At 32.4% G+C, this 24,558-nt stretch overlaps 1 protein-coding gene across 2 annotated transcripts; it reads left to right on the top strand.

Annotated features, from left to right (window-relative positions):
- Positions 1-4,640: 4,640 nt before the first annotated feature.
- LOC100801191 (protein ENHANCED DISEASE RESISTANCE 2-like) lies at positions 4,641-22,633 on the top strand. 2 transcript variants are annotated; one of them, XM_041008158.1, is made up of 23 exons: positions 4,641-5,053; positions 5,939-6,013; positions 6,175-6,228; positions 6,948-7,013; positions 7,305-7,363; positions 7,773-7,849; positions 10,488-10,604; positions 11,251-11,285; positions 12,648-12,748; positions 12,829-12,924; positions 13,378-13,442; positions 13,918-13,989; positions 14,248-14,418; positions 14,567-14,766; positions 14,906-14,972; positions 16,287-16,459; positions 17,099-17,200; positions 18,000-18,047; positions 19,254-19,397; positions 19,485-19,580; positions 20,538-20,639; positions 21,351-21,444; positions 22,186-22,633. In XM_041008158.1, exons 1-22 carry the CDS (start codon positions 4,823-4,825, stop codon positions 21,441-21,443), a joined length of 2,244 nt encoding a protein of 747 aa, XP_040864092.1. In that variant the 5' UTR covers positions 4,641-4,822; the 3' UTR covers position 21,444; positions 22,186-22,633. The 2 variants fall into 2 exon arrangements, with proteins under 2 accessions (XP_040864092.1, XP_003542620.1); XM_003542572.5 differs by having other exon boundaries at positions 4,642-5,053; positions 22,194-22,633.
- The last annotated feature ends 1,925 nt before the right edge of the window (positions 22,634-24,558 follow it).

Genomic DNA, 24,558 nt, shown 5'->3' with positions numbered 1-24,558 from the left:
GTTAACCGTTTAATTTCCATTGAATGTTGTTTTGGTATAGGGTTTCTCTGGTTTAGAGTTACTTAGTGAGAGCATAAGTGCGTAAATTTGTCTTTGTTCTAAGATCTTTTTTCTTTTGAGGATAGTTATTGATTTTATTAACTGATAATAAGGGGAGACATTACATCAGCATAGATGATTTGGTTCACTTGTGGAGAAACCTCCTCTAATCAATTATGACAAAATAAACAAAAGTTAAAGAAGCTAATGCATGTGCAGCTCGGTTGCCTCCTCTTTTGGTGAAGATGAGTTTATGAGAGTGAGGAGTTGGAATAAGAGTGATGCAGTCACTCACCAAGCCATGGAAGAGCTCTCTACCACCCGATGAGAATTCCAGCAATGAACCAGGTTCAAACAATCAGTTAAGTACACTCCATTAGCCTTTATGATAGTCCATCTGAAGGCCGCAACTTCTACCTCCCTAAAGTTCAACTCAGCCTCATATAAGTAAGTTGTTGTTGCGATAATCTGGCCGCTCTGATCTCTGGCAACCATGCCCAAGCCTGTTCCAACATCCTTTATGTCTGAAGCATCGAAATTGACCTTGTAAGTTCCTTCTGTAGGCGCTTCCCAACTCATAGACTCTTGACTCAATTTCATTACATAGAGATTGGGGAAGCATGAAACACCCCATTACATATGTAGGGATGAACTGTACTACTGACTTTATCAAAATTTCTCTTCCAACACTAGAGAGCGTCTTTTCCTTTCCAACCCTTCAACTTCTTCCACATGATCCCAGACAAAGCTAAAAATCTGCTTCTTAGACCTTCCCGTGAGAGTAGGAAGTTCAAGACACTTCTCATGTCTCTCCACTGTCTTTACATCCAATAGTTGTGAAAGCTCATTAATTTTGGTACTTAGCACGTTTTGGCTCCAAGAGAGTTCTGACTTATAGAAATTTATTCTGTGACCAGATGCCACCTCATAAGTCTTAAGAATGGTAGAGATGTGTGAGACCTCCTCAATGTTGATATGGAGAAGTGTTGATTTGTTGGCAAACGTATTAAGTTGTCAAATAGTATTTGATAAATAAAAGATATTGTTCCTACCAGGACTTATGTAATACTTGACAAGTTTATAAATTTTTATTATCTAAACTAACATACAAAATAATGAAAGTAGGCAATTTGACATTCAAAAATAAAGAACACCTTAAATAACAACACAATTTTAAAATATTTTTGGAATTTTTAGATAGAAGCACGTTAAAAATAAATCAAATACAAATGACAAAGCTTGTCGATATTAGATTTTTCACCAAACCAAACTCTCTTTACACTAGAGCATAATACCCAACTTGAGATTCAACATATTGGTCATTGTTCAAAAATGGTATTCTTTCCCTAATTTCTTAGGTGAAAATACCTAAGTTCTTCCATTAAATGTCAATCTCTTACACATTTGATAAAAAAACTTGCTTTAAGCTAATGGATGTTTTACCTAAAGATAAACAATAACCCTCATCTTATTCTTAACTCTAAGAGTTAATGGGTGTTCTACCATAAATCAAGACAAAGAAAGTATTTTTCAATAACAATTTCATCCTAAAATCAAGATATAAAAAGTATTTTCCAATAATAAACCATAACAAGCATTAAGAATAGAGGCAAAACACTAATATTGAAGAACAAGATGCATATATAAACATATTTCAAATGAAATACATGAGAATATAAGGTTTAGTTACAATCTAACCCCAGACAAAGACAAAAATGGGTAGCACCAAAATGCAATATGGAAGGAAGAAGATGGAAGAAAGTTGAAAGAAGAACCTTATTTTGCATAAATGAGTTGTTTTTACAAAGTAAGACCAGCTGGGTACAAAAATGGCACACAACTATTTTTAGAATCCCTAAAAATCTGTAATTTAATGAAAATTTGCTTAAGCCAAAAGTTTCGGGCTTAAGCAAATTCTGAAGCTTTGTATTCTCTGCATTCTGTTTTGTTTTTGTTTAAACAAAAACAGTTAGAGCTTAAGTGAAATCCTCCTTTACAACTTAATTTTCCACTTTAAGCTTTTTCATTTATGGCTTCAAATTGTATTTCAATCCACTTTAAATTCCTATAAAATGATCCATCCATAAGCATATATAACCTATCAACATGACAAACAAAAGAAAAAAACTACAAATTCATAAATTAACATAAAAAAGGCATAAACAAAGTCCTAAATAAGAGCAAACATGAGATACTTGCCTAAATTCACATATCTCAATTAAGTACTTTTGACAATTATCAAGAACATAATATTTTCATCTGCAAAGAAAAGATGAGACACGATAAGAACAAAATTTGCAATTTTAATACCATGAATATCTTATTTTTCTCCAACTCTGGATAACATTGCAGAAAGAGTTTCAACACACAATATAAATAAGTATGGTGAGAGAAGGTCACCCTGTCTAAGCCCTCTCTAAGCCTTGAAAACTTTATGAGAGCTCCCATTAACCATAACAGAGAAAGACATTGAGTCCACACATCTCATAATCAGGGAAACCCAATGTGATAAGAATCTCATAGACATTAGGACATTCTCTAAGAAACTCCATTCCACTCTATCTTATGCCTCAGACATGTCAAGTTTTAGTGCCATATACCTTTTTTACCTTTATCCTTGCATTTCATTTAATGGAAACACTCAAAGGCAATAAGGGCATTATCTATAATAAATCTATTAGGGACAAAGACACTTTGGTTCTCTCCAACTAGGTCAGGAAACACTCTTTTGAGTCTATTTGCTATGGTTTTCGTGACAATTTTAAAAATGACATTGCACAAATTGATGGGTCTAAAATTGCTAGCATATATAGGATTCTAATAATCTTTGCTCTTAGATCTAGCATGCATTATGTATGCATTATTAAGTCTTAACCGTATCATAAATAATTTATAACATTTTTTTTTATAATCAAGATGCATATTTTATTTTCATATATTAAGAAACAAGGATTGCACAAATTGAAGCTTAGACACTATTTTTTTCTCAACAAAGAATACTTTGATGATCTAACGGGAACATTTATTTTACAAAATCTTGATTATTTCACGAAATCTTGATGAATTTCCAAAAATATATACTCTCATGTGTATACAAGTTTTTTTAAAAAAAAAAATCTCGGGTATGATTGATTCTTGGGAATGTTATAATTTCCTTTTTTTTATCATGCTTTCTTGTACTTATATTTTCATGAAGAGGAGTGAAAAAGTGATATTTCCATGGAAATGTAAAATTTTATTTTCCAATACACATGTAACTTCTTTTTTATTTAAATTATTTTGAATTTTAAAAACTTATTCCTAGGAATATTAAAACGTAAAAAAAATATAATTTTTAAAAAATACTCAGCAATGATATTCCCATGTTATATTCCTAGAAATAGCATTCCTGCAAATGTAATAAAATTTCGTGAAACAAACGCCTCCAATATTAATTATTATTTTTTACTCTCTTGGTCTTGATTACTTGTTTCAATGAAAATGCTTTCATAAATAGGATTAGAAATATAGAGAGTTTATTTTTCAAAATCCTGAAGAATCTAATTTGATTTGGTAAGAGATCAAATCATTATCTTTAAGTTTCTTTTCATATTTCAAATATCAGAAAAGGTATAAATCTCATAATTTTTGCAATCCAATAGGTCGGGTATGACTGGAAATATTTGATACACTTTAGATTAAAAAACTTGTGTAATTTATCAATTACAGCTTGTTAGATTTGAGTTTGTCAAATATCAAATAAGGTATATATCTCATGAATATCCCTAAATGTTATTAATTTGATCATTATTTTTTTATGTTGCTAACAAGTTTTTTGAAGATAGTATTTGTTTAGAGTTTGACTAAGTACCTTTATAATGTTTAGATTATTGTAATCTTAATTAATTGCAATTCTAATTTAGGTTTTTCAAAAAAAGATTCTGATTTATATTTTAAAATTTTAAATTTGACCATACTTTTATTAATAAAGACTATGGTTGCTGATTTTAGTAATTTATTTCTTAATTGCTTCATTAATTTCAAATGTCAACTATTTAATTTTCCATATTTAATATAATCAAAATTCAAAATTCACTATCAATATCAACAATAAAAAATTCTACAATCCTCTTTATTTTTAATATACTTATATATTTTCTTCTAAAAAATATATATTTTATTTAAATTTAAAATTGCTTGCACAATATACAAAAAAGAAATCCAAATTTACAATTAAATAAATTTCCAAATAACAGTGGTAAATAATTATAAAGCAACATTTTTAAATCTTTCAATATTATTTAGAATTCTCTCAAAAAATATCATTTACAAATAATTTTAAGAGTATAATAATAAAATATAAAAAACAAAAAAATAGTTACAATTGAAGTATTCCTTAACGAAGAAGTATATACTTTATTCATTTGCTTATTTGAATTTAGCAATTGGGGTTGCTTTTAGTTTCCTTTAATAAAGTATTCATTCAACATGGAAAGGCAATTAATTACTCAGACGCTGACTAACAAAGCACTGCTAGCAGAAAAAGGAAAAGCTTATAGGTGTTAACGTGGCAGCATCCAACTCGCAATGTGACAAAACTTTGACGGTCAGCTCAACCTATACAAGCTCGTACCTCACAATCCCCAACGTAAAGTGGGACCCACTGAGCTTACCCAACACAACTGTGTGATTAATTGCTTAACCGGAGACATCAAGGCAATGGCATAATAATGATAGCGAAACAAGGAAAGGGAGAAGAATCCGATAATTGAGGGTGCGGTGTGTGGTGTGTAGTGTGACAGAGATGGACGCCGTAGCAACAGGTTCGGAGCTGAACAAGTCCGGAAGCGGAGGTTCGGAACGAAGCGAGGACAGCGGAGGAGCTGGAGGAGGAGGGATATTTGAGTACTCTGGGTGGGTTTATCATTTGGGAGTGAATTCCATTGGCCATGAGTACTGTCATCTCCGATTCCTCTTCATTAGGGGAAAGTATGTCTCCATGTACAAGCGTGATCCTCACGATAACCCTGGCCTCGTATGCTTCCTTCTTCTTCTAACCTTCTTTTACATTTTCCGTCAAAATCAAGTAATCTGATAATACTCTTTTTGCTTTCATGTAAAAATGAAATCAGTTGCTTCTTACGATGAATGTTGTTGATGCTGATTTGAATTTTAGATTAATTTTGGATCAAGAACTGAGAGTTTTGTAGTTTGATTAATTGATTTATAGTTTCGGTGGTAGAACGGAGATGTTACATACGAATGTTGCTTACGTGATTGAGGATTGTGCTACGTTCGGTTTGCTGAAACTTGAAAGAAGTAATTGGAAATAGAGTTCGCAAGCAGGCTCGAAGGCTTATCGATGCAGTATTTAGCTAATTATCATCGGAAGGAATTTACGATTCAAGTTGAATTTGCATCGAATGCTTTTTAGTTTAGTTTCTTTTGTGCTGAAGGTGCTGCAGAAACAAATAGGAGCAAGAGTTTTTGTAACACTGCTCTATCTTAGATCTGTGGTCCCAAAACCCGAATCGTGATCCGAACTAATCTTCTTCAACTTTACCCAAGTAGAACATATAGATAACCTTTTTAAGAAAGACTCAACTGGCAAGGTTAAAATATTAAACGGTTGAGCTTAAGGGCCAAGGCTCATTGGCTTTCCTTACATTTTTGTCTTTAAAAGAAAATATTTGTAGTGAATCAGTTATATTTAATTGGGCATGCATACTTGTTAGTTTCAATAATTTGTAAATAATTTTATTATTTTTTTTCAAATGTGGGTAATAGTGCCATTTCACTTACTAATTTTCCGTTTCTCCTTGGCCTTTATTTTTTTATCTCGTTTTTTTTTTGACAAGGAATTTTTATCTCTGTTTTTTCAATAATAAAATAGTTAATGTTAAAAGTTTTCTCCGTGCAGAAACCCATCAGGCAGGGAATTGTAGGACCCACGCTAATGGTGGAGGAGCTAGGTCGTCGAAAGGTCAACAATGGGGTAAAATACTTGTATTTATGAAATTAAACTGATTGTGCAGTAGTTTTAATGGAATATTCTCTGAGGTTTGATGCATAATATCTTATGTTTTGAGTGTGCATACATGTTTTGTTGCGTTCTAAATTTAATGGGAGCTAAATTTTTTCTGTTTTCTTCCCCAGGATCTTTATGTTTTACGGTTTTACAATCGATTAGATGAGACCAAAAAGGGAGAAGTAAGTTATGTTTTTGTATTGCTTATTCCAATAACTGCTGATACTTGGTAGTTGATTGAAAACTACACCTGTCTACATGCCATGCAGCATGCTTTTTAACAAGTCTAACAGCAAAAAAAAAAGCAATAATTGCAAGATCCCAAAACCATGAAGAGTGGCCTGTGCTGGGGTTCAGAACTCATTTGAAGCACCTTGTGGCCTAGGCCAAGCCGATGCCTGAGTGGGAGGGGGTTGGTCGCACACCTTGTGATCTTAACAAAAAAGTGCCCAATCCCCCAGCATACAATTGAATCTATGGGGAAAATCCAAAGCAGGAGGAGCTCTTGATAAAAGTAGTTCTTTAAGTTATTATTTTTCCTTCAAAATAAATATTTTCAACTGGAGTTCCTTATTTGGAACTCCCCCTTCATTTCATTGTAAGCATTTGTTGCCACACTTGTTGTGGGCAGTGTCATCAAAATGCTTAACCAAGTTCCCAGAATTAAACTTTATAACATAAAGTCATAAACTGTCCCTCAAATATTTGGCTTGAAAGGTTCAATGTAGTTTCTTGATTCAACAATTGCACTAGCATGCAAATTTATCTGCATCTGTGTCTGTATTGCAGAGCTTATTAATTTAGAATTAATGAACCCCTAAATGGCATGGCTGTTATAATTTTTCCTTTCTTTTTAAGTATAATAGAAATAAGTTTCTTTTTCATGTGCATTTTCTTCAAGATTGCTTGCGCCACAGCTGGGGATGCCAGGGGATGGATGGAAGCATTTGATCAGGCCAAGCAACAGGTATGAAAAAACCATGGGAAGGTTGTGTTTATAATGTGAGAGCATTGTGTTTATTATTGGTTTTAGTTATTGTTACAACCCAAGCCTGATTGAGATTGAAAGTTTAGTTCTGGGGGGGGGGGGGTTTGGATTGGAGTTCTTATTATGAAATTTCAAGCGTAGGTTTCCCTTTATGTAAAGAATACAGGAGTAGATGTTTGCTATCTGAAAGAATTGGGATGTCATAAAGCTATATGGTATTTGACATCATTTGTGAATGGTTTTAATTTACTAGGTATATGCTCTTTGTAGGCTGAGTATGAGCTGTCAAGAGGAGTTAGTGCCAGAGACAAACTAAACATGGAGGCCGAGTATGCTTCTCCCCTTTTGAAACGCACATGTACATTAAAGTCTGATTGAATAACATCATTTGAATAGTCTTGTTGGCCATACTGATTAGTTGTGTTGTATTATACATATTAGCAGCGGGTTCCAATGCTTTTGGTCCTTGAAATCATCTCTCTTTTTCTTCTTTTTTCTCATTATTTTTTTCTTATAAAATCTAAGAAGAAGAATAGTTTACTTTTAAATACTTTCAAGACACTGCTTACGGCTAGATATTACTGTCTATGATATATATATGTGAGTTATGCTTAATGAAAGACCTGCACAGTTGTTGTGGGATCACCATTGGGTGTTCTGTTCTGTCTAAGAGGTTGTCCTTGTATTAGATGATTTGACACAAGTTAATATATATCATCACTCTTTATGTTATGGAAGGATCAATCTTGAAGGACATCGACCTAGAGTCAGACGATATGCCCATGGGTTGAGGAAGCTTATAAGAATTGGCCAAGGTACAAAAGAAGTATGTTCCTATTTGAAAACCACAATGTTAATGGATTGACAAGTACACCAATTCGTCTCAAGTATTAAAGTTAAAATGAAAGTTCGAGTATCGTATCCACGAGTACTTTGTTTGTACTTAGGTAGATGAATATTTAATTAAGAAAAAAATTTGAAAAAGACAGTAGAAAACAAAAAATTAAATTGCTAAAAATTAAATCAAACAAGAAAAAGAATTAAACATGAATTAATTAAGGACAAAAAAGATGAGAAAATCCAATATTATTGTAAAAGAAAATTTAGAAGATGAAAATATTGAAAACTTAGCCTACCAAAACTACCCTTTGATGTAATGTTAATGATTTTTTTCTATTTATAATTATTTCGATTTATACCTGTATCTATTAGTATACTCTAACTTTATCTCCCGCATGAAATAGCCTAATTTATCTATTTTCTCTCTCAAATTCCTTTGCAGAGCTAAAATAATAAATTGCATTAAGAATAAAGATGTATAACATGCTAAATAAATATCAACCTATCCCTAGTGATGACTTTATTTAGATATCATTTTTCAGTTGTATTAGAAAATAACGTTTTACAATGCTACCCCTAAAACTTACCATGTAAATGGGTGGGTGATCAAGCCACAAACAATAATATTAAGCACAGGAAAAGATAATGCAAATGTAATATTCATAAATAGATAGGAAGAGAAATACATCAAGAGTAGTTGGCTGTCAAGTTCCCAACAAAGAGGGTTTAGCCTCTCATTGTCATAGAGACTTTACAATTGCAAGATGAAAATATTTAGTGAAGGGGGAAAAAATAAGAAAGGGAATGGAGGGAAGGAATGATTCTCAATGCTTGCTTCTCCTTCTTCTGGCATTTGCCTTCTATAAGGAATTGTATTTTCTTGGAATTCCTGTGTGTCTTTTCCTTCTTCTCTCTTCTTCTTTTATAGGTGCATATTAGCGGTTTGTTGCACTAATCCCGTATTTACATTCCTTAATTATTCTTCTTACCTTAATTAGCTCTGTTTTTCTCAATTAGTCTTTTTTCTATAATTAGCCCTGCTTTTCTTAGTTAGTCTTCTTTCCTTAATTAGCTTGCTTTCCTTAATTAACCCTGCTTTCCTCAATTAGCTTGCTTTTGTGGGCTTTATTTTACTCACTAACCTTCATAAATCCATTACTTTTAATATTCTCTGCACAAAAATTTAAATGATGTTAATTTAACAATTATTTGCTCAAAAAGAAAAAATTAGAAGAGAAAAATTACAAATTCCTTTATAATTTAGCACCCAAAATATACTCATAATTAACAGTTATCACACAATAACAATAGCCTTATCTCGTTAGGGAGGTTGGCTACATGGATTACACAATGTCATTGGGCTATGTTAAAAACAAATTTTTAAGGATATTTTTTATCACGAGATCCATTTTAATAATATCTTCTAATATCCTTCTTGGTCTCCCTTTATCCCTTTTTACAGGTTAAAAATTGTGTCTTTTTTTCATTGGTGCCTCTAGTGACCTTCTTTGCATATGTCCAAACCACCTTAACTGATTCGATATGTCGTACCAATTACTCTTTGTATACTATTATTTTGTATCCTGTCCTTTTTTGTGTGGTTACACATTCATTTTAACATACTCATTTTTCCTTTTCATTTTTTTCTCTTGCTAACCCTTTAACATTCACTACCAAAGTATAGATGGTCATATAACATTATGATAAAACACCCCTTTGAGTTTGATAGGTATTTTGTGGTCACAAATAACCCTTGATTGCTTTCTCTATTTTAACCACCCAACTTGTATCCCATGTGTGACATATTCATTAGTTTTCCCATCATTTTATAATATTGTGTTATTAACTTTCGTGTAGGATCAAGGGCCTAGACACAAAAGACTTTTTCTTGCTACCTATAGTGAAGCTGGAACTTGATAGAACCCCTCCTAGACTAACACAATTTTTTTTGAAATAGTTCCTTTCTTCCTTCCTCCAATCCAAGTCTGCCTTTTAAAAGGCTTCCTTCATAAGTTTAATCCCTATGTAGTTCATTCAGTTCTTAACATCTTCCTTGTTCTTATATATAGAAACCAAAATGCTCCTCCTCCACTCATTTTGACATTTTCTTACATCTGAAAATCACATTAAATAACTAAGTCAAATGATACCCTGTATTTCTTCATCCTTAATACATCTTACTTGGTCTAAATCTCTTGATTTCCTTTCCCTATTTTATGCAAGCTTAAATATCTTATGTTTTCCATTCTTTATCTCAAGATTTGGATAAAACTCCTCAAAAGCTTTGTATTGTGCCTCATTATCTCATTTCTAGTCGCTTCATACCTTGTCCAATTTCTCAGCGTTGTTGTACCCATGTAAGGCCTTAAAAGACTATTTTATTTCCTATTTCAAAAGGAATCAAATTTTATGGTATTGATATGAATGAGATTTGTGGAGTAATAGTTGTGAAAGCATGATTCTAAATCAATGGTTGTAGTGTTTTTGCAAGGAATCGCATGTTTCCAATTTCTATAATTATGGTGGGGTTGTGCATTAGCATTTTTTTATTATCTTATATGCTTCTCTCTTTTTATTACTAGTTAACTTACTCTTTCCTTTTCTTTCTGAAAGGCCCAGAGAAACTGTTACGACAATCATCAAAGTTGGCTGTTAGGCCAGAGGGGTTTGCAGGGGACAGTGGAGATGCAGTTGAAGCACATCAATGGAAATGTGTTCTTACTATGGCTGGTATTTTTCTTCTGTCATGCACTATTTTGCTGCCTATTACAAGGCAGCGTTTTTCTGCTCTGATAGCGTAATACCCTTTCCCTTTATGTGATTTCTTAAGTTAATCTTGATAAAAAAAATTAATCCAAAGGATCCAAAAATGTAATAAAGACCCCCTTTTTTGAGTAACTCTAGGTTGTTGAGGATGTAACTAAAGGCCCTTTAATGATAGCATCTACTTCTGGGTTTGAATAGAGGAGGATGATGTGGAGGCCAGAGTCCTTTGGACTAATAATTGGACTGTATGGTAATCAAATCATGTTGTCAGGGGAGAAAATTTTGAAGGGTATAATCCTCACGTCTTGTAGTCTATTACTGTATAGAATTAGAAATGTTTTATTTATCAGGAAAAAGAAAAAGAGTGGTAAAGGAAACTCTAGAAGGAAGAGAATCATTGATTTATTTGGGGTAAAGCAACTTGAGTAGTGTTGTACGCTTTGCCCTTTTTTTTTGCATGATTTAACTGTCAAACTCTTTTAATACAAACAATTATGCTTTTACTTATGGTTTTTCCTGCTTGTAATTCTTATTTATATTTGTTTCGATAGAAAAAATTATAGTTGAATCTACCCTAATACATCTAGATGTTTTTTGTTTGTGGTTTCAGGTATTAGAATTTTTGAGGATGTTTCTGATCACAAGGTTTCTGAATCTATCCTTATACAATTCACTTCTTTGGGTGGGGGAAGACCTGGGCAATACTGATTATTAACTTATTTCTTGAAAACTATTTAGCTTTTCATTCATGTCGACATGAGTTGTTAGAGTATAATACTTGTCGCGTTGCTGATTCATTTATTACCCAAGACTTGTTTCTGTGTTAACATGTGATTGTAAAGTGAGTTGCTTGATAGAGTTCAGCTGAGAGAGAAGAGAGAGAGTGAATGACATCTCTAACAGAAACTAACAGTTAACTGAAAATACTAACAGTGCACAGTTAACAGTACCAGCAAAAAAGACTTGGAATAAATTGAACTGTAGTAGCAACTATATCCCTAACCTTGCATCACACAAATTTCTTCTGGTGCATGGGTGTGTGTACCTCCATCTGTTACTTATAGTTATAGTTATAGCATTGGTTGCTAGTTACCAGGAACAATATTTTTAACTTATTTTAGTAAATCAAATGGACCTCATTACCAAAAACATAGGAATATTTTGATAGTGCTTAAGGAAATTCAAGGGATGGTTTTCTATTTCAGGAGTTAGTTCATATGTGCAGCTGTTCTCCCTCAAATATTCATTTCTGCTTTGAGATTCAAGTGCTTGGTTGGTCTGTTAAAATTCCAGTATTCCTTATCACTATTGAAGTTGTCGCTGATTTAATTAGAAAGATGTTTTTGCCATTATGAAACTCCAATTTTTTTGCTTCCAGAATAGTTAACATGTTTTCTTTTCTTCCTATTATGAATTTGTGGCTGACATTGAGAGTTTTTCAAGTAATTGTATATTGGTATCTGCTCGTACCTGTACTAGTAATGTCATAATATTTTCACGAGGTTGTTTTTATTGGTATCTCCCTCAAAAAGGACGTTGGAAGAAATCATCAAGGGAGATTTCATGCTAAAAAATAATATTTCTGAAATTTTGGTTTTTAATTGTGTTGAATGGTGTCATGTGGTCCATGTAGCCGACCTCACCTAGTGGGATAAGGCTTTGTTGTTGTTGTATTGGTAAAATCTGAAAGGACACCTTTATGTGTGCTGCTGTCCTTTATATGGTAAATCAAATGGCTATCATTTTCCCATTATGTTAACAAGAAAGTCCTGTCAATAAAGACCTTGTGTTTTTCTTTGCAACCCAAAACCTTTTCTTTTCATAATAAATCATCATGTTATTGATTCATTAGTTTTGCTAATATCTAAATGTTTGTATATGCTTGCTGTATGGCTTCTCTCCTATTTTATGTTACATTTACAACAATTGAGATTGGTGCTTTAGTTCATTATGATAGGACAGATAAATAAGTATGATTTCTGCTTTGACTTTTTTTGTGCTTTGTAGAATGGTAAGGGTGTTCTTGCAAAGTCTGTTGGTGTTATTGATGCAACTGCAGATACTGTTTTTGAAGTGATTTTGAGCACTGAACAACAGAAAAGATACGAGTAAGTTTCCTATAAAAGGTGCTTGAGTGTCTTGATAACATATTGGGGAAATTAGTCTCTTTTATGTTTATTTTTTGCAGGTGGGATACATTGATGTGTGACTTGGAACTGATAGATTCTTATGATGGACACTACGATGTTGTTTATGGGACATATGATTCTAAGTATCTATCCCGGTAATCTATTGATGTTAACCTTTTCAAATTTCAAAAGTTATAGCATTGTAACAACTGGATTGCTGTAATGATATTCTCTGTTCTGGAAAATTCATTGTGTGGATTTTTTCAATGATAGAGATTTCTCATTTGTGTCGACTTTTTCAATCATAGAAATTGCATGCTTGGCTAGTTTGATTTTCCTATTGACTTTGGCTCTCATTCTGCTAAATTCTTCATGTTAGACATGTGCTAATTTATTTGGTGTGTGTGTTTGTCAGTCCATTCTATAGTTATTAGTGATAAAATTTTAGTTGCCAAATAACTACAGTTTCATGACATCTCTGTCTTCTCTCCCATGGCCTTATTAGTTATTTTTTTCATCAATGAACATAAAGCAAGTTTTACACAAATTATTGTTACTTAATCATGTTTTACTTTTTATAATGTTCATTGAATTGCCTTTTAACCCAGGTGGCACTCAAAGCAGGATTTTGTCTTCTCTAGGCAATGGTTTCGGGGACAAGATGGAACATACAGTAAGACTATGGTTATTGTGATCACGTGCTTGGAACTTTTGTCACGGTCAAGAATTATTTCATTGCTAGTATTGTAGTATTGTGTACTTCATTTACTTGCTGAAGACTGAAATTTTTACATAATAATACTTATCAAACAGAAATAATGCTTCAGAAATTAAATTTCTTTAATTATGTGCATTGTATCCATATTTTTTAATTATGAAACCATATTGTATTTTTTTAATGCAGAAGTTTGGTATTGTTATGGTAGTTGTTGTAACCTTGATTTATATGAGCATCATGTTTTTTTATCAGCAAAAGTATATATATATATATAAACAGTACAAGTAGTACTAAAATCTGTACATCCCAGTGTGCATGTTATCAATGTATGACTATGGTATGGAAATATGCTGTATACAATGAGCATCATGTTGTATTTCAACTTACTCAGACAATATATGCTGAAATATTGTGTGTTTAATTCATACAGCTATCTTGCAATTTCCAGCTATACATAAGAAAAAGCCTCAAAGATCTGGATATCGACGTGCAAAAGTTAATCGTAAGATAACAATTTTTTGTGTTAAATCCTAGGAATTGACTAGTGGTGGTTGGTGGTATTTACTATTTAGTAGTATCCACTTTAATTTCACCCAATGGTGGAGAGTGTGTTGATTTCTCTTTGATGGGAACTGTCACTGTTCCTTTAATTTCAGAACTCTCTGGCAACTGATTAGAAGAAAGAAAATATGACCATTGATTTTTGTATTTTTGGTCATTGACTAATTTTATCTCTGTATGTGTTGTATTTTGGCTTCAGCATCTTCGTGGGAGATTAGAAATTTGAACACATCTATGGCATCAAAGAGCCCAAGATGTTTAGTGACCCACACTTTAGAGATACACTCTTCATCCTGGTGTCAATGGAAGAACAACAAGAGCTCAAAATTTGAGAGGAGCATTCCATATGCACTATTGTGCCAAGTGTCAGGTTAAGTATTTTTAGTATTGTACTACATCTAGGTAGTTTAAATTGGCCTCTTTTGTTGAAATTCTCAAGTCTTGATCAAATTAAGTTCTTATTTGGAGTGAATACCATTCCAGAGGCATTTAATATATTTTGCTAAATAATGTTTCAGGTCTGAAGGAATACATTGCAGCCAATCCTGCACTCCACCATGAAAATGGCACCACAATTGTTCATTCCAAATTGTCTGATGCTTCTATTTCTAGTGCTGAATATGAGGATGAAATGCAGGATGAGTTTTATGATGCAATTACTGCTGATTCATCAACATCAGACGAAGAAAGTGATGATGATCAGAAGCTTGTTCTGCAGGTTTTCCTGATTCTACCTATCTGTTATAAAAATAGTATACAACAGAAATGACTGTGCATTTGTGTGACTGAGTTGAAATGATGAAAACATGTTCATTTTGTTAAGTTCCCTAGTTTAATCACCTTATCCAATTTATCAGGAGCCAAGAGTCAAACTAAAGAATATTTCATGGGCAATCACAACCTTAGCTTTGAAGCGAACTGCAGGTCAGCTTTTCCTTTGCTTCTTGTTATTTGGTGGGGGGAAATGAGGTGAAACTATAATAACTTTCTCTTTGATGCTCTACTCAACAATTCCAATAAACATTTGCTTATTCAACAAGAACTGTGACCACTCATCGAACACTGAGAATGGACTCAAAAACACCTTTAGAAGAGTAAACTTTATGTACTCCTGTAGTACTTACTCCTTTGACAGTTATTATTCTTAATTAAACAGTTTTCTCTTATTTTTATCTCAAAAAAATTAAAATATAAAAAAATACACGGCACCCATCATGATTTTAATGGAAGGAGTACATATGCTCGGAGGGATGAAATTATTATCCTTTAACAAGTCAGGAAAAATTGATCAGCCAACAAGAACTTTGAACAAATTTATTTTTTAATTTATTTAAACAATACTTAAAATTTTTGCTGATAATATTAAGTATAAAAATATTTATCTTAGAGTTCAAATAATTTGTTTTTAATTGAAATTTTTTTCTACAAAAACAACATAAGGCTTGTTGGTGTTTCCACTCCAAATTTCCCTCAAGAAATCTATATATAATAGTTATATCATATGTATCAAATGCACTAGGTGGTGTATTGATTTTATTGTCCACACTCTTGTGGTTATGGGTTCAAGTCTAATAATTAACATTTTTTGCTTTTCCTAAATGTTCAATGTCAAGTTAATGTAGGGACCAATATCATATCACAAATTTTAAAAATATGGGGACCAAAATCAAGCAATTAAAAGTAGGACCTATGTCAATGCCTCTTGTCTTCACTTCAACTCTACGTCACCACAATCATGAGGTGGGGAACTAAAATTACCCAAGTACTATACATAGGGGCTAAAAGTTCAATTAAGCCTACTTATTAGATATATACCCATTCACTTACTTTTATCTAACAGCTTTAGCTTTTGAAAGAGTTGATTTATGACTTGATATCAAAGCCTCAATAACCATGCAAGTAGTCTAGAGTTCAATCCTTATTACCCCCAATCTTCTATATGTAAGTAAATTTTAGCAGAAGGTGAGGGTTAGGCCTTTAAAGGGCGCGCATGAGAGGATTTTTTAGATATAAAATTATTCATGTGCTTTCACATGACAGCTTAAGCGTTTGGAGAGTTAGTTCATGATTAACCTGTACAGTACAATTTATATATCTAATCTACAAGAGTAAAAGAAAACTAGTAATGGTAAAAATGAATAAAGCATTCTTTCTCTTGTGAGTAACTTGCTATAGTTACATATAGCTTCTTTATTTCATTCAGAATTATAATCTAATATATTTGGTTACTGAACACAGCTCCTGATCTAACTGAAGAACTGGATCCTCATGTAACTCATATCACAATTCCAAGTGACTTGCATGGTTCTTTGTGCAAAGGAAAGGATGATAATGACACAAACTGTTGGGCTTCTCCTAGCGGAAAAGGATTTATGATTAGAGGAAAGAATTATCTTAAAGATAGTTCTAAGGTTAGTTGACTATTTAAATCATTTAATTATAGAGTAACAGGACAACAAATCTTTTCTTTAACTTAGACGAAAAGCAATGCTGCAGTGGTGTGCATATGCTTCAATGTCCTTCAAGTTTCCCCTGCAATGGGGGGATATTAAGGGTTTTCGGCATATTGATCATTTGAACTGCCACTTTTTTTTTGTTTTTTGCAAATTCAGAAGTCAATATTTCTCAATTGTAGAACTGCATTTTCAGCGAAGATCTCAATCCACTTTTGCATAATTATAAAGTATATCTTGCTTTATATTGTTTTGGCTGAATGTGATAGGAAACTAAAAAGAAAAGAATCAATTCTTTTATTAATGAAAGAAAATTACATTCACGTCAACCACAGCCTCAGCTCCTACCAGAGAAAGACCCTACTCCCCCTCTCTAAAGTCACAATTCGCAAGCCTTCTCTCACTTTCTCCCCCCCCCCCCCCCCCTCTTTACCCTAAAATCCAGCTCTCCTGACAGAATTATCATCACTTAACTGCCACGCTGGCAGTGTGAGGCTTCTTCCTTCTAGTATATGCTTTGCATATAGTGGGATTGATCCCTCACATCTGATTTTATGGGTCAATCAAATTGTCATGGACATGAAATTTGTCATGCAGGTAGTTGGAGGAGATCCTCTTCTCAAGCTTATAGCAGTTGATTGGTTTACAGTTGATAAATCCGCAGATAGAATTTCCCTTCACCCTAAATGTCTGGTTCAGGTAATATCAATTTCCAATGTTTTATATCTTTTAATATTTGTATTGATTATTGTAAAATAGGGTTGGGGGGAAGATGCTCAATTTGCTTTTGACATGTTAATTAAGAAAACTTAAAAAGTTTAAAAATTTCTGAATATTATTTTATACTGACATGTTCAAGGTTTTTCAATATATATAAGGCTACATATTTGTTTTCCTAAAAATATGCTTAACAATATGACAAAACTGTAAATCAGTCCTAATTTACAATGATTAAGAGATTACACTTCAAATAATGTGGGACTGTTACAACAGAAAATGTTTTTGCTAAACCGTCAATTAACTCAAGGTTTTTAAGTTCTCATGCTATTACTTCTGCACATGTTAGATTTCTTGGAAATGAAATACAAGATAAATGACATTGATATCAAAGCTTCATTAAATCATCATTCCAATGGAGCTTTATAGTTTATACATCATCGTTCAGTTTGTCATTGTTTTGTAAAAAATTTGTTGACACTGAGTTTCTAAGATTATTTTGGTATAGTTTTGCAGTTTTTGCGATTTAGTAAACATATCATATATCTCCTGTATGATTGTGCTTCTTTGTTTATCCTTGGCTACTCTTTTGTTTATCAAACCTTCTCATTTTTTTCCCTCCTGCTATTTGAGGTGGTTCTAGATCCCCCCAGAAAGCCATATCTTTTCTGCAAAATTCTAAATAATGCTGTTGCTTTTTGAATCTTTTAGTCCGGTACATGCTAAAGCTTATGTGCTTGAAATTATTTATACGGTCTAATATTTTCCTTTTGAACTTCAGTCAGAAGCCGGGAAAAAGCTTCCATTTATCCTTGTCATTAATCTCCAGGTATGGATGTTACTGTTTTTGTCTTTGGCATACACAAATTAGGGAAAATTAAGGTTATTAAATGTGTGAATGTTAGAGATTCAACATTGACTAGTGAATAGTGATATAATCAAAATAGTATATATAAATGGGAGGCAACCCTCACCTCATGAGTTAACTTTTGGGGTTGAATTAGGCTCGAACCCAAATTGTAAGATGATTCCAAAGCTTATCCTAGTACTTGTTTTTGGGTCTATTAGCCACTCATTATCAGGCTTTTATCAAATAACCCACAAATTTCCCGTCTTGTAAACTTCACACTCAAGATGCTCAGTCCTTGGTGTGAAGGGGGTGTTGGAGATCTCACATTAACTAATGATATGACAAAAATAGTGTATATAAAATGTGAGACAACCCTCACCTTATGAGCTAACTTTTGGGGTTGAATTATGTTCAAACCAAATTTGTAAGGGTGAATAGTTAAAAACCACTCTTAGGTCTTGATTATCCAGTGATTCTTTGAAATGGTATCAAAGCATAGTTGCCCCCCTGGATGCTACTCTCCATTTTATATTGACAATTCTATTAAAGTATTTAGTCTCAGGTAATTGCTTCCCAAGTTTCAAGCTCCCAGAGTTTTAATCTATAAGAGGTCATGTAGCAATTTTATTATTATTTTCTATTTTTGGTTATTAATAAAAGAGTCCAAAAAGAGAAATTAAAGAAGTATAAAAACAATTAAGGATAAATTTATGCTTGATCCTTGCCTTACGTTTAACATTATTGACCAAGTGATTCTTCAGCTTGCCTCAACTCTCATCCTCTTTCTGGTTATACCTAGTTTGGAAAAGTCTGCTGCCAGCATATTATTGCTTTTGAGATTGAATGAAGAATTAAGTAACTTTACTACTAGTACATTGTCTAGGCTACCAACTTTGACCGAGGAATAAATTGGAAGGTTTCACTGGCTTTCTTTTTTAACTTAGGAAGCATGAATGTGATGCTCAAAGCTGAGAAGTTATTTGATTAAAATCCCGAATACTCTGTAATATGTACTTTGTCTTTTAATTAGTCAATCTCTGAAATCCACAATATCAGATCTCAACGGCTCAAGGGTTCATCATCTGTGGTTTATGTATATAGATATAAGTGTTACATTGGAGAATTTATTAATGCCACAGATCAGTTTCTCAATAAAGACTTCTTTTTTGTTGTCATCAAATTCAGGTTCCTGCTAAACCAAACTACAGTCTGGTTCTATATTATGCAGCTGACAGACCGATAAATAAAAATTCTTTGTTAGCTAAGTTTGTTGATGGAAGTGATGCATTTCGAGACTCAAGATTCAAACTTATTCCAAGTATAGTTGAGGTGTGAGATCCTAAATGAAGTGTTATATATATGCCCTATTTGATGACTGATAGCATTTGTCAGCTAATAGTTTTCAAATTGATACAGGGATATTGGATGGTCAAGAGAGCTGTAGGAACCAAAGCTTGCCTCTTAGGAAAAGCTGTGACTTGTAAATACTTTAGACAAGATAATTTTTTGGAGGTAATGTGCTTCCTTAGCATTTTTTCCCTTTTGACTACTCATGTTAGATGATGATAATTGATTTAGTTTAGTGTCATTGGAATATCAAGTTAAGAAGTAAAACTTCGTTTCTGTTGATCCTCAAGTGTAATGGAAAAACTTTTGAAGTGAAATCTCTGCCTTATTTCGATGTATACTATATCATGGATACTGTTACCTGTTCTCTTGACTCGAATTAATTATAGTTTCAGAATATTGCATTTTTCTATGCTAATCGTTTGATCTTGTTTGTTATGAAGTTCTTATGCAATTTTATAATTACATTGTATATGGGGATTATGCAGTTCGCATACATCTCTCATTTCCTTACTCTATCCCAATTTCCGCCTTAAAAACCGACTCTATTTTGAACCAAGACATGCACGCACGCACAAATACACACAGTTTCACAGTAATGGTTACTTTGTAGTCACTCACTCCTGAACATTTTCTCATCTTTAATCCTTCATGACAAAAATATACTGTAGTGTTGGAAATTGAACCAATATTAATATTCAAGTAGAATAAGTTCAACGTATCATGGCAAATAGTGTTATCTTAATTTCTCTCTTTTAAATTGTACTTGTCATTTATTATCTTTGTAACCTGCGTACCTTTAAATTGAAACATACTGCTGGGTGAAATTCTCACTCAAGCCAATTCAGAAAATTCTCCTTATTTGTCACAGTAGTAACACTAGCTCACTCTTTTTAATATAAAACTTTCAATAGGACATCTGGGGGAGGATGAGTTTGGGTTATTGTTATAGGTCTGATGATTATGTTAGTTAGTATTGTATGCAATAATATGCTAATTTATGTATCCTATCTACTCCCTGAATGCAATCATTCAAATGCAAAAAGAGAACAGCATGTTAGTTAAAATATAGATAATCTCAGCTTAATTTAAGGTTTCGTGGTAATTTTCTGTATTATACAGATTGATGTGGACATTGGATCATCTTCTGTAGCCAGGAGTGTCATTGGCTTTGTCCTGGGATATGTTACGAGTTTAGTTGTTGACCTTGCAATTTTGATAGAGGTTTGTGCCTTTCTGTTCATAAAATTTCTGGACAAACTATCCTCTTAGTGTCATCTTTCTTTGTTCCTTTTGGTGTAGACTGTAGACTTGATTTTTGGCAAAAATAATGAAGCCATTTTATGTGACTCTGCTATTTATGCAATTCTCCGGTGAATTTGGTTTGGGAGGGATGCTCTTAAGTTGAAGGGTGTCTTTAATACTTTTATTATGAGATAAGATTTGGTTTATGGTTCTATTTCGTGTCATACTCATGTTTGTTAAAGGAAAATTCCGTTAAGAATGTGCGAAGGGATTGGATTTCTTATCCTCTCGGGTGGATTTTCTCTTTCTAAAGTATATTATTCTTTTGTCAATGTCACATACACACAGGCATACTACTTTTGATTTGTGCTAAAGATGGCTTAGCCCTTTTTAAAAAACACATACAACATAATCACATATAAGGAAAAACTGAGAGAAAGAGGTTTGCAAAACTGTATATTTCTACTAAGAAAAAGCGGTGAGCTGATTATATTAACATCCCTTTCAAATGAAATAAGCAATTGAGGAAAATCTTCAATTTCTACAAGTTTCTTTTTATTAGGAATAAACTCCTCGAGGATTCTTTTACATCAACTGCTAGTGCATTCACTTCTAAAAGTCTAAATGTTCATCAACTTATGCAACTCAATTCTCAAGTAGTTCAGATATTAACTGATGCTATACTTGCAGGCAAAAGAAGAGGCGGAGCTGCCAGAGTACATTCTTGGAACTGTTCGATTAAACCGTTTGAAACTTGAGTCTGCTGTACCATTGGAGGTTTAAGGTGTTCTGCCAGAAATATTAAATCACCTGGTTTCATTCCATTATTATGAATAAATTTACACAGGGAATTCAAATAAGAAATGATGAGTAAATTTTCTGAGATACTTCAGTTTCTGTTTCTTTTCCTTTCTCCCATGCCTCTCATCCAAATTTGATTCCTCTGATAAGTTATCCAGATTCTTAATTGGTGATAAGATTGAGTAGGCCATTATTTTTCTAGAAGGAATGAAAAGCAATATTTATGCTGCTAAGCATCTGAAAACCCATTCCTTCACTATATTTATTTATTACAATCAGAATTAGGAATCCTTCTCTCGGTAAATGTGTTTGTGTTAAGCTCAAAATTGTATGGTTTAAAATTAACCTTTTCTCTCCATTTAATAACTCATAGTTAACATTTGTTTTGGAGAGTAAAAACTTATAAATTATGGCTCAGGAGCCCTACACAAGAAGAATGTTATTTATTGATAAGGCATAATGTAACTTGTTCATTATGTTTTACAATTGTTTCATTTCGTTTTGATAGATTAAGTTTTAAAAGTTTCACACTCTTATACTTAAGTTTTTAAAGTGCTTCATTCTAATCCTTTCTTTTGAATTTTGTAAGCAAATGTTAGTATTTCATTAATATTTGAATTTTAAAATAATTAATTAATATAATGATGACTAAAAATGATTACTATATTTATTTTATTTTAAAAAATAAACAACTAAAGCAATCATCTTCTCTTCCATATTTGAGTTTTCCAGAGAGAGAAACAATGGAGGCTTTCGATGAGAGCTAGTACTTCGAAATCAGATTGATCAGGAGAAAGAGCTTCACGTAAGCGTGAACGCTGATATGATTAGGGAGGACGAGGAGGAGCTGCAATGGGTAGCACTATTGAGATTGTCATTGCAGAAGCGCATCAACTATGCTCTCCTTCGTGCCTTCCCTTCTCACCAGCATCCTTTCTCGTTGGCATCGAGAACTTAATGGATGTCAAAAAACTCAGCCGCTCTCATCACGAACAAGTCGTTAAGACAACACTTGCTACCACGACAAGACAACTACCACCTCCTCTCCTCCATCAAAGAACGCCTCAATAGGTTTCGCTTTCAAATCATCAATTATATATAAATTATCATATATGTTTGTGATTTTTCAAAATTACAGATCTATAATTATATATTACTATTTTTGTTGCTTTTTGTTTTACTGCAATGCGATGGGGTTGGAATGGAAGTGACAAGTTGTGTATTTTTTATAAACTAAAATTATTATCGTGGTGGCTAAAAGCTCCTACAATATTAAAACCAAGTTGTTGTTTCCAATTTTTAAATATTATTACATAGTAGCAGTTTTTAGTTGTTATTATTTTAAATTAATAATTTCAAAATTTAAATGTTAATAGAGCATAAACGTTTTTGGCGGAAAATGCAAGAATGTACCAAAATGGTATATTTCAAAAATATCAAGGACCAAATTTAAACGTTTTAAAATTTAATGTAACAAAATAAAATAAATGTGAAACTTAATTGACGAAAAGTAACATTAAGCCTATTGATAAAAACACTTCCTCCCCTGCTTTCAGGATATCTTTTTTTCCTTGATCCAAAATACCTTCCTCTTATAAACTACTTGATCAACTCGGCTTCCTATAATAAGATGTTTACACCAAAAATAGAAGTTAATTTTTTAAAAAAAGAATTGGCACTGTACCAATTCCTATATTTAAAAGCAAAATGTTTTCAAATTAGATCAAGAATTAAAAATGTTTGGAAAAGTTTTATTGTTATTTGGTGGGACAATCCACATCTATGGATGACCCAAAAATGATAGGTGTGTGGGTGACAAAAAGGAAAAAAGAAATATAAAGAGAGCTTCTCTTGGGTTGATTTTCTTTCGAAGCCAGTAAACAAAAAGATTTATTGATTGGTACAAAATGGTAGAAGACAAAAATAATGAAATGAAAATGATACGTTTATCACGAAATCAGTGAAAAGGGAAATTTTTTTCTTGTTTTTCACTTGCTAGCTGTGGGAGAATAAAAGTGATGGAGTTAATTTTGTTATTTATTGACAGGATAGGAATGACCAAGTTGAAAGAAAAATCAAAGGAATTGAAAAATGTTTAATTAGGATGATGTAATTAACTAATTACAAATGAATCACAACACCAAATGAGTTTTAAATTTATTTTATCGTGAAAATAATTTACTAATATCAAAATAATCATTTTTAAAAAGAGAAAATATAGAAATGCATTTTTTTTTATTAATTTGAGATTTTTTTTTTCAAAACTACGCTACATTGACTTTTTTCTACACAATAATTTTCCTAAGCCTTGTAATCTTTTGTTAATCACTTTTAAGACATCAAAACTAGTTTAATGTACTGTTGTAAGATATAAAGTTTAGGTGTAGCCACTATCTTAACTTGAACTTAATTTTTAATAAGTTTGGTAGCTCAAATTTTTTACTAGCTCATGAATCTTTGCAAATGCTTCCAAATCTTGATCATTTTGTCTGGTACAAGGTCATTTTAGCACTTGCAAGTCATGGACAGAGTTCCAAATACAAGGGGTCCTCTTTTAAAAAAGTTTAGGACATTAAAACTTATGTATTTTTTTGTGTGTGTCTTAGATGTTTTATAGGTTAAAAAAGTACAGAAAATAATAAAAGGTTGAGAAAAGTTTACCAAAAAGCTTGAAACATGTGCCTTAGTGTAAAAGAACCGTTGTGAGTAGCAATGGATGTCTACATTCAAATTTTTACCATTTTGGTAATAAATTTTAGACTTTGAATAAAAAGAAAAAAAAGTGTGTTTAGCAATTTTGGTGAAATAATTTAATTTAATATAAATTAATGTGCTAATGATCAAACTAGAATGTTACTAACATGTGATTACTTCACGGTATTTCAGTAAGCTGTAGAAGCCTTATCAAAGGCGTGCATTCAACATTAGGTAAAATTATAACATTTCAATCAACAATATAAAATATAGTAATCCAACATCTTAAGGAAGTTTAACTATAATTCTTAATGACCAGTCATTATTAATTTCATCATATACTTGACTATCTATTCCCAATCACAAGCTAATGTTACATTGTCTATTTCATAACATAGTCTAA

This window comes from Glycine max, chromosome 13 (genome assembly GCF_000004515.6).
Source record: "Glycine max cultivar Williams 82 chromosome 13, Glycine_max_v4.0, whole genome shotgun sequence".
Lineage (NCBI taxonomy): Eukaryota > Viridiplantae > Streptophyta > Magnoliopsida > Fabales > Fabaceae > Glycine > Glycine max.
This window is presented reverse-complemented; position numbering and strand designations above follow the sequence as displayed.

Excerpts from the sequence above, each read along its gene's own strand:
- LOC100801191 (XM_041008158.1), top strand. The coding sequence starts at position 4,823 with ATGGACGCCGTAGCAACAGGTTCGGAGCTGAACAAGTCCGGAAGCGGA. Across the intron at positions 6,014-6,174 it reads GTCGAAAGGTCAACAATGGG|GATCTTTATGTTTTACGGTT; the intron begins GTAAAATACTTG and ends TTTCTTCCCCAG. Across the intron at positions 13,990-14,247 it reads TCGACGTGCAAAAGTTAATC|CATCTTCGTGGGAGATTAGA; the intron begins GTAAGATAACAA and ends TTTTGGCTTCAG.